Genomic DNA, 15,123 nt, shown 5'->3' with positions numbered 1-15,123 from the left:
GGGGAGAGAAAGAGAGGGCACTGCCATTCTGTCAGTTAAAATCAGGAGCTAATATGTTTCACTTTTCTTTCCCGTCCTCTGCCTCTTCCCTCTGTCTTCTCTCTCTCTCGCTCCCCTCGCCTTGATGTGCTGTAAACAGGCTAAAAAGGGCCCAGCTGTGTGGAGTTATTGTTGGTGTCAGTAGGAAGTGCTGATAGCTTTTGCAGCTGAACAAAAGCTGGATGAGGGGAGTGGAGGGGCGCTCCAGACACTGTGGCTCCAGCCTAGATTCTCTCCCACAATCCCTGCACCGCACTCCCATTGTTCTGCCCACCCGGCCTTCCCTCCGCCCTGTCAGCTGCGACCTAGGACAGAGGGCAAGAAAAAAAAAGGGAAAGAAAAGAAAAGACAAGAAAGTAAAGAAGAAAAAGTTTTTACAGGCTACTGCAACAGCTAGAAGTAACAGCCGGTGGTAGTTAAGTTTGTTATACTGACGTTATCTCTGGTATGGCACAACATCTGTGCAGATATAAGCAGCAGCTATAAATGGCATTTATATTAAAATGTGAAGAGAGCAAGCTGTTTATAATTTCTTCCTCCTGCAAAAGGAATGATGCAAAGCTAAGAGTTTAGTCAGTCAGCGCAAATATCAACATATAAATTATTCTTTTTTATATATATGCATTAAACCAACAATTATTGCAATTGTAAACATGAAAGTTGTTGTTAGGAATATATTGTACGGTATTATACCGATACTTGTGCAACTTTACTGCTTACTGTTCACTTTATTCGTGCATTACATTAATGCATTAGCTAGTTTTAATACCTTTGCACAGCACTTTCTCTGAAGTTTTTTTTTTTTTTTTTTTTTTTTTTTTTTACTTATTCTACGCATTCCTGCACTGGACTGTAAAACTTTTCACAAAGGGAAACCATTTATATAATGTTTTCATTATGCATCTGTTTCTTCTCCTACATATTTCTTGCAGTACTTGCTTTTACTTTCTGTTTCACGGGGATTGTTATGCAAATACCAAGGCAAATTATTTCCACCTTAAAACTTAGTTGGAAAAAAAAACTGGTTTGGATTGTTTCAGAACTTTACCTGACGTGCTCTCAGTTTTCACACCAGCTAACTTAAAACTTTATGCCTCATCTATTAAACACTGTATAAAACGTATTATTCCATTTATAAATCAACAGTAAAATATTATGTAACAATATGACGCTTAGAGCGGTCATTCTATTTGCTTAATGGCACAAATTTTCCTTTATCAGCTTTTTTTATTTCAGATTTTCTGCATTATTTGCATGACATTAGCAGACAGGAAACAGAAAGGCGTTTGATGCATGACGCATTCATACCGGTTCTCACTAACACGGTGGTCAACGGAATTCCTGCATATGTAATAGAATGCATGCATCTTTTTTTAAAATTGTAACGTAGTGAATGTCGGTCGTTTGAAGGAATGCTACAGCTAGTTTGTGTCCTAACTCCTTTGTAGCTCCGGCTGACAGCAGCTGCTCTGCAGGTGCGCGGGGCGGTAATCTCATCCCGCTGCTTTAAGGTGATAAATGAACGACAAAAGCTCCGGAGCCGGTTTGTTCTCAGGGCTCCGCGCGCCACGCAGGTGAATGGAGGAGTGCCGGAGTGCGCGCTCTCTTGTTTAACGTCTCCATGGAGACCGCCCGAGCGGCGCCAGGCTGACAGGCGTCAAGGCTCGGATGAATGGGTGACGTCACCGCAGTGGCGCCTGCCAGTCTGCTCGGGCTTGTTTGGACAATCTGGGGGGAAGATTCGGAACAGAGCGATGCGATCTGTGTGCGCACACACACACACACACACACACACAAGGCTGAGCACACACTGCAGAAACATGTGAAGGAATCCGTGAAGCCGATGCTCACACTGGTCTTCCTTCAGCGCTGAGAGCCAGGAAAAAGAGACTGCTCGTCCAAAGAAGTGCCGTTTGTGAGCATAAAGAAAGCTTTGAGTGAAGAGAGCGAGGATTTTAGGAGCGTGATTTTTTTCTAAATCGGTCAACATTGTGACATCGAATAGTAATAAGCTAATGATCGGGAAAATGGAATAAACCGCTTAACTGTTCAGACGCTGCATTCCACGCAAACCACGTAAATCTAAAAGAAAAAAAAGATACATTTTTAGAAAAGGTTACTCCTTCCCAGAATTATTCGGCCAAATGAGTTCTTTAAACTTTTACTGTACTATTGTCATCCACATCTGCAGTGGCATCAACAATTGTGAAAAGGCACTGTGGTAGCCTAATTATCATTAGCCATTCATTCCATTCATCCCGTCCCGTCCCACACGCATTCTCACAGCGCATACCCAACTATTCACCACCCTTTGACTGTCCCCAGGCAATCTACACCTGCAGAGTCCCCAAGCCGTGGACAGCTGGATTCCCACATATTACCCATAAAAGACACACATTTGTTTCCATTTGTAACGCCATCCCTCAAACAGATTGTAAATCCCGATAACCAGCCGAGCGCTGTCACTGGCTGAGAGAGAAGTTTTGAACCGCCTCCATCAATACAAACGCAGCTGCCCCATTGGCCGTCCGCCTTCAAACCGGACGATTCGGCCCCGCCTCTGGCTTCTACTTTCTTATAAAGCCGGGGAGGTTTGCCCATGTGGATGTTGCGAACTGTCAACATTGTGTTGCTATCATCCCTGAAAAAGGAGACCAACCCAACAACTCTTCTTTCTCTTACTCGTCATTTTTGGAAGCTACACTAATCAAGATGAAGGTTGTCGGATCTACCTGTGCCCTGAAGAGCAAAGGCGAGGACGTGGTGCGCTGCCTGTCCGATCAGAGCCTGACCATCTCCAAGTGCAAGATCCCGCTGCTGGACGAGCAGATGAGCGTATTCCTCCAGGACATGAACAGCTGCTACAGCAAACTGAAGGAGCTCGTGCCCACTCTGCCCACAAACAAGAAGGCTAGCAAAGTGGAGATCTTGCAGCATGTCATTGACTACATCTGGGACCTGCAGGTCGAGCTGGACGAGCCGGAGAAGAGCCGCCAGCACACCGTCAGCAGCGTGCCCCGCACGCCGCTTACCACTCTGAACGCGGAGCTTGCAAGCATCTCAGTGGAGGTAAATATCTCGCCACTCATACTGAATGAATCAGCGAATGGGCGATAGTCCAAACAGACCTGCATGCATTCAGATAAAAACATGCATATAAGTGTCGGTACGGGTGCGTAAAGTTTGCAAGCCTGTGCGTAAAAGCTCAATTTGCGCATGGATAACAACTCGTGTGCTTTAAAAAAAAATGTGTGTATATATATATATACCGGCGTTGTACTAATCAACCTACTTTCTTCTTCCCGCAGAACGGATGCTCAGATGACAGGATCATGTGTCGTTAAGAGCTCTTGGAGCATCGCCCCATCACATCACATCAACCACAGCGAGGGGATGAACAAGGCTACTTGATGTGACTTCTCGAACCGCATCAAGAATTACAACCTTGAACTGTGTAGGGACGTTTCGTACTCCCAGTGTTAGATAACAAGTTGTGTGGACATTCTGCGGCGAAGAGCCTCACTTTTGTCACTTAACGGTTCTCGATTTATAAGAGGGCCACGAGACGAGAGGAAGATGAGCAGAGAGTGTCCAGATATAGACTGGGTTAGCCAGGGGACCAAGAGAAGTTCAGCGCAACCGGCATCGCCCGTTGCTTGCAGAGTTTCTAAAGAAAGCTAAAGATTTCTGTTACTGCTCTTTGTATCTTGTGTAAACCATGTAGAGGATTCAACATTTTTTGTAAAAGATTTAAAAAGAAAAAAAAGTTAATTTCTCAGATTCCTGAGCGACAAACTGTATTGTATATTACAATGCCACAATATGTGAAGATATTGTTTTCTTACAATGTACATTATTTGGTGTTTTTATTAAAACAAGATCATTATTTTTGAACAAGATCCCTCTGTCTCACTGTGTCTGTGTGCGGGAGTGAGAAGGTATCTGACTCACATGCTATACCTGGGGAGGTTTCGTTGCTGGGAGCTGTAACTGTGAAAAATAACACTGCATGGTGATTACGCTATGATGACCGTTAAAGCCTTATTAGCATTCCAATTAATCACACGAGTACACTCATATATTCTTATTTAGGAGAGTGTAAACTAGTTGTCACAGAAAAGTGCTACACCTACTTTCAAGTAACGTAAAAACCAAAGCTGGTGGTAAACATACTGGTTCACAGCCAGTTTAATGGGTAATTTGACTCACTATAAGCCATTAAAGCATCACATTACAAGAGGAAGTCACACTTTAAATCTACACATTTAAATATCCTGACAGATAAAGTCTTGACATAAACTTTAAATTAAAACCACGCATTAGTGACACACATGTTCTGTCGAAGGTTTTCATTTATTCCCCCCATGTGTCGAATTCTGTGGCAAAGATAAGCCAACCCATTGATTAGAAAATAAAATCAAATAAATAAAAACAAAAGGCTTTTCTTCACTACATAAAACATCCATTTAAATATGGTGTTTCAATATGTTATCGTGTAAATCAGCAGTCGAAAAAATAAAAATCTGCCGGCACCGCAGGAGTTAAATGGCTTTGGCGAGGCGATTCGTTATAAGATTTATTCTGTCTCCCTGGTGCAATGTTTTTCCCATTTCCCTGCGGTGCGATGCGCACAGCTGCAGCCCCGGCGTGGCCAGTGTGTGATTGTGTTTGTGTGATAGCTTTGTGCCAAGGGCAGGGGAGGGCGGCGGGGCCCAGACTGAGCGGCGCCTCGGCACACCTGGGGAAGTTCAGGTTAAATAGCTCCACATTCCTCAACACACAGCTGATTGAAACATTAACAAACAGTAATCCACAGGCCAGGCCGCAGATGGGCCGGGAACCACGCCAACACCGAGAGAGAGAGAGAGAGAGGGAGGGGGAGAGACAGAGAGAGTTTGTCGGATAGAGATTCCCACAGTACAGTCGTATGCCATAAGTTTGCTATATATACTTAAAAGAGGAAAGAAAAGAAGGGGGGGAACCAACTACACTGTTTTAGTTCTAGGAGAAGCTTCCACGAGTGGACTTATTTAACACTTTTTTCATCATTTATGATATTACTTAGCAGTTAAACTGTTAAACACGTGTAATATTATCTGTGTGGCCGGGCAGCCTCTATAAGAAGTTTGTACTTTGCTCTCGATTTTTTTTTTTTAATTACCGTTAAATCCAGTCGGGACTGTGTCGAGGATTTTGGCCTCAGTCTTAATAACAATTATCATTTTAATCCCAGAGTCAATAAACATAAATCATCATCATTATCCCCCTGCCTCCAACTCCCGCTGGTAGTTAGCGCCCTCTGGCGAGCATGAAAAACATTGCAAGTCTTGGTTATCCGCTGTGTGCGTGTGTCAAGGATGATAGAGGAAGACAACAGCGCCATCGTGTGGTAAACATTACAGATTTCACATTTACACAGTATGGCGTGTTTTTCGAGACGAAGGAGCTTACTGTACTGCGATAAATGAACTTTACTCGATTGTTTCCGAGTACTTGCCCTTTTCCATTATACCTGTGCTTTTGACTTACTGCTCCACTGATTCCACACCTGTGATGTTTAATTTAAAACATGTCAACATGACTAATTATAGAATTAAAAACAAAAAAGGATCACCAAGTGTTGCATGAATCAGTATTAAAATATGAGGATGCAGAACAGAATCACTCACTCTCACTTTGTTTATGAACATATTACAGTGCATTAGCAGAAATGAAAAGTTTTGCTCAGTTTCTGCAGATAAGGGGAAATTACAGGCCGTTTTCCACTTACACTCCAGTTACTGGTTTCTTTTCAGTAATACTTTAAATATAGCAGTATTCTCCTGTGGCTTAGTGTCTTAATGTTTCAGCTGTGGATGAGATGATAACAATTTAACCAAAGAGTCATCTCTCATCTAAACCTCCCAGGTGTTTTGATTCAAAAACAAAGAAATGCAGGGATTTCATTTCTACATATTAAAAAAAAGGCATGTGCACACTTTACAAACTCAGTATGCACTTCTGCACCAGAGCTTTGTTGTTTCTTCTTGTCAGACTGATCAGCGTTGATCATTTGTGTACTTATTTGACTTTCTTTGTTTGTATTTTGATTTCAGATTAGTTTTGACTCCATTAACTCGTTTCTTTGGTCACATTTTGCTTTGTTTTGTCAAGTTACACGTGATTCTACTTATTTACACCCTTTGATACACAATTTAATTTAACTTGCTGTAACGAAGGAACTTTGGGATGAATTATTTTAAACAACAGAATTCAGCGAGCAAAGCAGGGAGTGTGATTTCATATGTATATATCACTCTGTTTCCATACTTCCTGTCCGGTCAGAACAACTTGAGAAAGTTGTGATGACCTACTCGACCATCGAGAGATCGATCAGCTCCTTCAACCAACACCATTCTCTTTTACACCAAAGCATTTCACAGAAACTACAAACTCAGACTTTGTTAGAAATATTAAGCATTTTTGCTTTACGCAGATTGCACATTAATAACTGAATGTTGATACATATGCAAAGAGTCAGTCTATACAAACATCCAAAGGAAGCTTAAGTATTTAAGAAAGAAAACTCTCACTAAACCCACATACTTTATTTCTTTATGCTCTGAAAGTGGAAACCGTTTCCAGGTTTTCTACTTGACTAGAGCGTGATACTGAAATTCAAAGAAAAGCCTAACAGAACACCAAATCCTTCATGTCTTATTTTCAGTAACTTGACAGCAGAAGCGCCCCTCCTCCTCGCATCTGTTTTGTACGATCAAACTAATCATTCTGACAACGCAGCACACCCGCTGATATTTACTGACATGTAGAGAACAGCACACAGGCATCACAGCTTATAAACAGTAAATAATTGGAGAGCCAGAGCCAGGAGTGTTTAAATAGAAATTTGTATTTTATATCAATATCAACATCAACAGAGAAAAAAAAAAAAAAAAAAAAAATCTGTAATATACATCCTGTAAAATAACAGCTTATCTTACCTCCAAAGAAAGAAAAACAAACCAAATGATCTCCTGCCTCTTTTTGCACTTCATTCAAACTTCAAGATATTTCTTTTTTTATTTCTTTTTCTCCTGAAGTAACAAAGTCTGGACATAAGATGAAGTTGTTTCCTGAAAAATAGATGAGATATTGATATGTCTTAAAGTGGATGTTTTTTTTTTTTTTTTTTCTACATCACAGCAAAACATGCGTGTTTTTTTTTTTCCAGTCCTCTCCCCACTGCACCTCACTTTCCCACTGTGGAACAACCCATCTCATGTCCATAACCATCCAAAGCTTTTACAGATCCAATGATATGTACCCATTTACCATCAGAATAATATAACAGATAATGTAAAAAATGTACACCAGAAACCTCAGAAACTATACATGTGGAAAAACATCTTTGGATTGCGCATGTTGAAAAGGTAGATTCAGCGAGCTGATAACAGTCGAAACAGAACACGGTGTGAATAATAATAATAATAACAATTAAAAAAAAAAAAAAAAACATAAGCTGGACAGACAAGGCTGCTGCTGCTCCTGGGAGGGGGGAACACTGCAAGAACCAGGCTTGTTGGGCGAATAGAGGAATATGTATTCCTGCTTTAACCGTACTGCAGAGAAATCCCCAAGCAGCTTCCCGCACAAAAACCCCAACAAAAACCGGATGGTTTGGAGTCTTGATATCCCGGCCCAGATGAATTTACTCTCACCGGCCTCCCTTAAAACCTCTGAGGGCCTCAAAGCTCAAACCTTCAACGCATCAGATACTCGTTGCAAGTTAAAAAGTGCCTAAAAATGTAATACATAACCTTATTGTTTGTTTTGTTTCGAAAATTAAAAAGCATTCTGTAAATGGAAAAAAAAAAAAAAAAAATCAATCAGATCAGCATTGACCTATGGGACACAAAAATACAACCAGGTCTCATACTTTGTGCAAGAACGGGCCTTTAAAAAGCATGTTTGATAATATATTGTAGAATATTTACAATTCATATTCACAGAGAACATTTGAGACATCTAATACTGCAGTACCATTTGTTTGCTTATAACAGGGATTATGATGCTCAGGTACAGTCTAAAGCGTAAAGGCAAGAGTTATTGCTCCAATCTGCATAACATAGTAAACTGTGTGCTTATAGCTTCCAATGACTTTAGAATGAGGCGCATCCAAAGGATAAGGAAAAAAACAAAACATTGTTGTGAAGGCATTGAATCTCTAGTAAGGCTGTAATGAAGAAATATTGCATCAATCTCTCACCCCCGAAACAGAAGCCTTGTGGTAAAGTGCAGCCACAGCCAGTTGTACCGTAGTCCTGTTCTGCAGTCTGGCTGTGACGCTGAATACTGCCCGACAGCTTCAGGTCACACACAAACGCACGTGCAAACACACAGCCATATCGGATTTCTGTATACATGTGTGCGGACGAAACCTAGCACAAACCATTTGTTCTTGCAGCCCACACCCTCTCGGGCGAGCAGCATGTTGTGCTGAGGTCTTTGTGTCAAAATTTATGCTGGGGGAACTCTACTGTGTGTGTGTGTGTGTGGTGAATGTGTGTGCGCGTCTGCGTCCAGTTCCTCTCCTTGTTCAGCTAAATCTGCCACAGCTGAAAGGTCCGGATTCTGTCATGAGCCACAGGTCCTCAGCAATACTTCTGCAAAAAACACACAAAGCAGACAGAAAGTTACAAACGGAAATCCTCCGAGCAGCAGCTGAAACACATGTAAGACCCTAAAATTATCCACCTGGTCAGGTCCCATTGGCATTCGGCCCATCCCCATGGAGTTCATTCCCATTTGACCCTGCATCTGTCCTGGCATTTGAGCCATCTGTCCTGCACCAGCCCCGCTGACCGGCCCGGGTCCCCCCATAGAGTTGTTCATCATCATGGGTCCAAACTGGCCCTGATTGCCCTGCTGGGGGAACTGTTGAGGATAGGACCTAGACAAGGAGAAAAATGAAAAGTAAATTACCTCTGTAACTTGATTTTGAGAAGTGCTCACCAATGTTTCTGTTAAGTAATACTTAAACAACTGAAGACTAAAGGAAGCCTGATGCAGCATACATGTTACGTGGCATTCCACCCTGTGGCCATCCTTTCAAGTCTCCAGATGGGTATGAGTGCCCTCCCTGTGGATTTCCCTGCATTCCTGGCATCATTGCATTCTGTGGTGGACCTCCCATTCTTCCTGGCATTATATTTCCTGGTGGGCTGCAACCTGGAGTCATGAAGGCTGGGTCCCCCTGCTGGTTCATCCCTGCAAATAGTGCAACAGTTTTTGAGTGTGAAACTTCAGGATGATATGACAAAGGATACAGACAGCTGGCTGTGTCTCAGTCAACTCACCGTAGTTGCCTCCATAGTTGAAAGCCTGCTGTCCAGGCTGGTTCATGGGGGGGGCCCCCATTGGATTATCCATGCCTGTTGGTGCTGTGACATTAGGAGGAGGGCTGAAGGTACCTGCTGCCCCCTGACCCTGCTGCTGTTGCTGCTGCTGCTGCTGCTGAATCATCATCATCATCCGCTGCCTTCTTAACTGCAACTCTCTGCGCTGAGCTAACACCTGGGCACTCAGGAAAGCAGGCTGCAGGGAACAGCAATGCTCAGCGTTAAATAGATAAGTTGGAGCTTTGGTGCTGTGTCGAGTGAATGCACACTACATTACAGATGAAGTACCGTCTACATACCTGACCACCCATGCCAGGTTGCATGCCTGTGCGTATGACAGGGTTTCCTCCAGGGGTACTTTCCATCTTCACAGCTTGTCGTGCCTGGTTCATAAACTGCCGGGTGAGATGAGATAAATACAGCTTGTTATTCTTTTATACTTAATTTTTTCACATCCATATTTAACAAACACACAAGAAGACAGATTTCAAAGAAACAAGTTGGAAGCATGGAAGACTACCTTTGAAAAAGTGTGTCATAGAGAGATTACCTGTTGTCCTTGTAGTCTCTGCTGTAGTTGAAGTCTCAGAGGCTTGTTGGCAGTCATCATGCGAGGTCTTGGCATGTTTGCGCGGGGGTTGCCCATACCCCCCATGCCTGCCATGCCAGGGAAACCCCCTGGCTGCCCCATCTGATTCATCATGGGGCTGAAGGTTCCAGGAGACTGGCCTGGCATTGCGTTGCCACCATATCCAGGCTGCATGCCCATCGAGGGGGGCCTGGGTAGCCTTGGCCATACATGGGTTTTTGGTCCATGCCTAAGGAGGTATCAGGCCCTGGGAATGGCCCCGATGGTGGTGGGCATGGACCCTGGCTTTGATCTTGGCTGTGCTGAAGGCCCTCAGGTCCCTGGGCCTGGCGTACAGAGATGTTGGTTTGTTAGTGGACTAAACTTTACTAGAACTCCTGTGGATGTTAAACCAAAAGTGGTTCTAACAATGGCACTAGTGAATTTATGACTTAAGTGTCTCTCCTACCTGGCCTACGATTTCAGGGATGCCTAGAGCTCGGTCTATTTCCTGAAGAGTACTGACATCAGCGGCCTTGAGTAGAGAGTCCAACTGGTCTACAAGTTCGTCACTTGGCCCTTCACTATTGGGCAGAGGCCCCAACAGTTCTTCCAGGGGGTGTGCAAATGGGTCCCTAAACACCAAACCAAAAAAACATAACCAACAAGTTTTCAAAATGTCACCTTCAGAGTCTAACAATGTTAGCTGCTGAGCTCAGCTCGACATCTATTACAAGAGAAGATAAATGTGGGATTTGTGCAGAAGGTTCACCTGTTTATGTTATTCTGTGGTCTCTCCATTCCCATGGCAGAGTCTGGCCAGGAGGGCGACTGAGGTGGGGGACCGTGTCCAGAAAAAGGGCTCATGCCTACATTAGCATCACTGGTACCTAGAGACATGATAGAAATGCATGTATGGTTCACAATGCACTTAACAGAAAGCTTTTAAATAGTCATGTTAGTATGTTGCACACAAATTAAGGGCATTTTTTTAGGTTCAGTCTACAACAGAGACGCGTGACATACCCATATCCATGAGCTGCTGCTGCAGCATAGATCTAGTGTTTCCCGGTGCACTGATGGAGCGGTTTATTAAGGGTCCTCCCAGTGGACCAGAGCGACCCATGCCAGGGTGTCCTGGTCCAGCTACAGGGCTGCCGCTGGATCTCGCCATCCCCCATTCCCCTGGCCCTGCCATGGGAGGCCGCTGAGGAATACCCATGCCTCTGCCCATGCCTCCTGAATAACATAGGAAAATATACAGTGTTTCATTAATGGGTGTTGTCAGTCAAGGGAGTAGCTTCTGTGCTTTAAAGGTGGTGTTAAAGTAACTAGAACTCAAAAAATGTTCTCATGCAGTTTATTCTGTTGGACACAGGTATTTAGAGAAAACTTGGAGATATTAGATATTTTAGGAAGTAAATGCTTAAGTTACTTGTAGGATTGCCTCTTGGTGGACACACACCCATGCCTGCAGGATAGCCATTAGGCACAGCTCCTCGGATTGGAACGTCCATGTTCTCTTGTTTGACCATTGTGGAAGAGGAAATATTTCTTCTTGTGGCCAGACCGCCTCCCATTCCTCCCTCTCCGCTCATGGGTTTAGAATCCAAGGACAAGGCTCTTTGATAGGCAACACGCGAACTTGGAAGAATGGAGGCTCTCTCTGCATCTGAAACAAATACAACACCAGGTTTAAGGTCCCTTCACACTCTTCTGTGTATTACTGCTCAGAACTAGAGTCAAATCACATGATGCACTTGATTATACTGACTGACGTACCGTGTAAACTGTCTGGAATATTTCCCTGTTTGTTTCCAGTTTCCTTTCCAGCTCTGGGATCTGAGTCCGGGAAGAAGCCGGGGTTGTTCCTGGGAACACCTAGAATGGTCTCCAGGGTCTGAACCATGAAAAAAATACAACAACCAAAAAACAGGAAGGATCAGAAACAATGTCTGAGAAGATGATGTATTTGAGAACATGTATGCAAGAGAGATTTTGAGCCAAAGCCCTACCTCATCAGCTGGCTCTAACTTGACCTTGCTTTCTATGCTATGGTGATCAGAGCTGGTGACCCCTGGCCCCTGAGCACCTTTCCCGTCCAGATCCTTTGGTTTTATCTCCCCCACTTCTTTAGAGTCGTCCTTATTGAGGAGGTAGTGAAGGAGAGCATTGGGCTTCTCCTTCTTAGGGCTGTGCTGCTCCTGCTTTGATTCTGACCCCCTACCCACTCCACTGGTGGCAGGCCCTGGCTCTGGTGCCCCAGAATCCAAGCTGCTCTTTCCTGTGGCCTCAGCTGTGATGCGAGCCACTTCATCAGGAGTATTCCCATTCTGCAGGAGCTTGTGGAGAATCTTGTGTTTTTCCTGCAGTGACTGGTTATTTACATTTCCTGTGCTACCAGAGGAGGAAACAGCAGCATGATTGCCGTTCGTAGAGGATGACACTCCCGTAGAGGATGAGGGACTGGTGACACCAGCTGTTGCGTCTTTACTCTCAGGTGTGGAGCTGGGCCCGGAGCTTGCTGTGTGATTGGATGGAACCAACTCATCTGTAGGAGAGGTGAGGAGCTGCAAAAGCTTCTTGTGGCACTTTGTGTCGGGAACCCGTCTGTTGGATTCTCCCGCACCCAGACTTGCCTCTCTGCTGGCCTGACTGTCTGGCTTGTCAGGAGGGCCCTCACTGGTGGGGGTGTGTGGGTGCTGCTGAGACTGCTGCTCTCCACCAGTCCCCAGTGAGCTGCCTGGGCTCCTGGAGTCCGAGTAGGCTGGGAGGGAAGGTTTACAGGGTCCCCCTGCTGCTTGATTGGTAGAGTTGATGCTTGGGGAGCTGTCGGGCTTGTGAGGAGGAGGAGAAGTGAGTGGGGAAGGCATTGGATTGCCCACTCCCTCACTAATGGCTTGAAGGGCATTCAATGAGTTGCTGGAGAAGGTGGTAGCTCCTCCTCCACCTCCTGAGTTACCAGCATGAGTGGAGCTCATGGGAGAGTTCATACCTACAAAGGACACAACCAGAGTAAATCTACTGAACACACACCGAATAAAAAAAAAGTTTTAACTATTTATAACTAAAGTACAGTTAACAAGCTGATTTCTTCTTTCCTGCCCCTATATGAAAAACTAATTGGCCCAGTAAACCTAAAACGGAGCAAGTGAGGCCTACAGTTCATGATGTGTTGCTTTTTGCAATCTTTTAGCCTGTTTCAATTTGTTAGGCAGATTCTGTTTAAGCGACTTCTTGACTCAACAGGTCTGGCTGTAATCAGGCCTGGGTGTGGCTGGTGAAACTGAACACAGCTTTCCAAAAAATGTGGCTTATCACCGTGAATTCATGATTTATGGAGAATATTACTTTTTTCACATGGTGCTAGGTAGGTTTGGGTCAATTTTACTGAGTTTTAATGAATGAAATCATTATTTAAAAACTGCATTTTGTATTTAGTGTAGTTATCCCTTGTTTGATTTTTTTTTTTTTAATAATTAATTTGAAACATGCAAGTGTGAGAAATATACAAAAAACAAAACAACAACAACAAAATCAGGAATGGGGGAAATATTTTTTCATACCACTATATTCAATTTTGTATTAAATTTGGCTGTTTCAAAATAGTTGGCTCATACCTCCGGGAGAGAAGGGGCTACCTCGGACTCTGGGTGAACCCATGACGTTGTGCGGAGGACAATTTATCCCTGGACTGGCTTGGGGAGGGCTCGTCATTCCCATCCCATACCCTGCACCTGCAGGTCCACCTCCAGGTCCATGGAACGGGGCCATCTGCTGATGCTGGTGCTGCTGCTGTTGCTGCTGATGCATACCATGATGGCCCATCTGATTCATGGACCCCATTTGGTTCATTGAGTTCATGGGGGAATTTATTGGATGTATGGAATTCATCTGATTCATATGACCCATGTTGTTCATCTGATGCATGGAATTGATTTGATGCATAGAATGATGCATGGGACTCATTTGATTCATCGGATTCATCCGGTTGCCCCCAGCGTACGGCGGCACTCCTCTTTGTGGCACGTTGCCCTGCTCAGTCATACCATAGCCCCTGTTCATGGCCATCCCACCTCCTGGGCCCATGTTCATCTGTTGGTTGGGGTTGTTCATACCCATGGTCTGAGGCCTCATGCCACCACCACGGTTCCCCCGATAACCATTATGCTCCCTACAAAAATACAAATGAAAACAGAACAATGATTAAGCTGTAGAAAGGAATGAAATAGATGACGAAATCATATTGTTCATTAGACAATTTGCACCTTTGCAGCAGGTGTGTGGAGAGGAAAGAGTGCGGTTCATTTGTGCTGGGATTCCTACAGAGGTCACTTCTTGTTTGAGCTGTGACAGGGGTTCCATCTGAGAGTGAGAACCGGTAAAGCGGTGTCTCCGCATGGCCATTATGGAAAGCTGGAGCAAGAAAAAAGAGAGAAAATAATGTCACTCCTCCAAAATAGCTGACAAAAAAAATTACTACAAATATTAAAACATCCATAGGTAATAAACCAGCTGCCATACAGTCCCCTCTTCAGCAAGACCTTTAATATTATAAGGTCAGCATAGAGATCATTCACTGTTCACTATGGCCAAGGCACCCTGCATGGTCAATAGCTATACACCCCAGAAAGTTGAGCTACATAGTTCATGTCTTTTGCTAGAGTAAGATTGATATTGTAATAAGATGACATGTCTAAGAGCAACCAAACAAAAGATGTTACTGCATACATATATAGTAATGTAGAATCAGAAATGCATACCATCTTGGTAGTGGCGTTTGAAGGACCACGGCTGTCCCTCACTTCGATGGATGAACATCTGCAAGCAGCGTCTAACCAGGTCTTCCCACCCTGGGCGCATGGTCGTGTGAAGAGAGTTCTGCTGTTCAATTTCAATCAGTTTACCTACAACAGAAAATCCCAAGTGAGCTAATGTGTTGAGGAGAAAGAAGCTTCCGGTCTAGTCCATGTTTATATAATGCAGACATTTCTAAATGACACTGCCTAACTGTTCATATTTGTGACATGGGTGGATTCATTCTGTAGCACCACCTACATCATTTATAATATTCATTAAATTTACAATAATTTTGTTATGCACAGCTGCTGTGCTTAACAAAACACGACCACTGCATTG

At 43.9% G+C, this 15,123-nt stretch overlaps 2 protein-coding genes across 2 annotated transcripts in view; one reads left to right on the top strand and one right to left on the bottom strand.

Annotated features, from left to right (window-relative positions):
- Nucleotides 1–2,631: 2,631 nt before the first annotated feature.
- Nucleotides 2,632–3,938, top strand: id1 (inhibitor of DNA binding 1, HLH protein). Its single transcript, XM_003442650.4, has 2 exons — nt 2,632–3,108; nt 3,348–3,938. Exons 1-2 carry the CDS (start codon nt 2,752–2,754, stop codon nt 3,381–3,383), a joined length of 393 nt encoding a protein of 130 aa, XP_003442698.1. The 5' UTR covers nt 2,632–2,751; the 3' UTR covers nt 3,384–3,938.
- A 3,240-nt stretch (nt 3,939–7,178) lies between these two features.
- LOC100701900 (nuclear receptor coactivator 3) overlaps nt 7,179–15,123 on the bottom strand; it is a 31,888-nt gene continuing 23,943 nt past the window's right edge. The window contains 16 exon segments of the mRNA XM_025907451.1: nt 7,179–8,681; nt 8,773–8,968; nt 9,093–9,285; nt 9,375–9,612; nt 9,716–9,811; nt 9,967–10,187; nt 10,190–10,331; nt 10,454–10,619; nt 10,757–10,874; nt 11,011–11,223; nt 11,450–11,656; nt 11,767–11,884; nt 12,000–12,979; nt 13,605–14,158; nt 14,253–14,400; nt 14,748–14,891. Of these exon segments, the coding sequence (XP_025763236.1) occupies nt 8,670–8,681; nt 8,773–8,968; nt 9,093–9,285; nt 9,375–9,612; nt 9,716–9,811; nt 9,967–10,187; nt 10,190–10,331; nt 10,454–10,619; nt 10,757–10,874; nt 11,011–11,223; nt 11,450–11,656; nt 11,767–11,884; nt 12,000–12,979; nt 13,605–14,158; nt 14,253–14,400; nt 14,748–14,891 (3,746 nt within the window). The 3' untranslated portion in view covers nt 7,179–8,669.

Source organism: Oreochromis niloticus, linkage group LG5 (genome assembly GCF_001858045.2).
Source record: "Oreochromis niloticus isolate F11D_XX linkage group LG5, O_niloticus_UMD_NMBU, whole genome shotgun sequence".
Classification (NCBI taxonomy): Eukaryota; Metazoa; Chordata; class Actinopteri; order Cichliformes; family Cichlidae; genus Oreochromis; species Oreochromis niloticus.
The sequence above is the reverse complement of the archived record's forward strand: the minus strand, read 5'-3'. Positions and strand labels throughout refer to the sequence as shown.

Bases quoted from the DNA above. Each gene is read 5' to 3' on its own strand.
- id1 (XM_003442650.4), top strand. From the start codon at position 2,752: ATGAAGGTTGTCGGATCTACCTGTGCCCTGAAGAGCAAAGGCGAGGAC. The intron at 3,109-3,347 runs GTAAATATCTCG...TTCTTCCCGCAG, and splicing joins TTGCAAGCATCTCAGTGGAG to AACGGATGCTCAGATGACAG.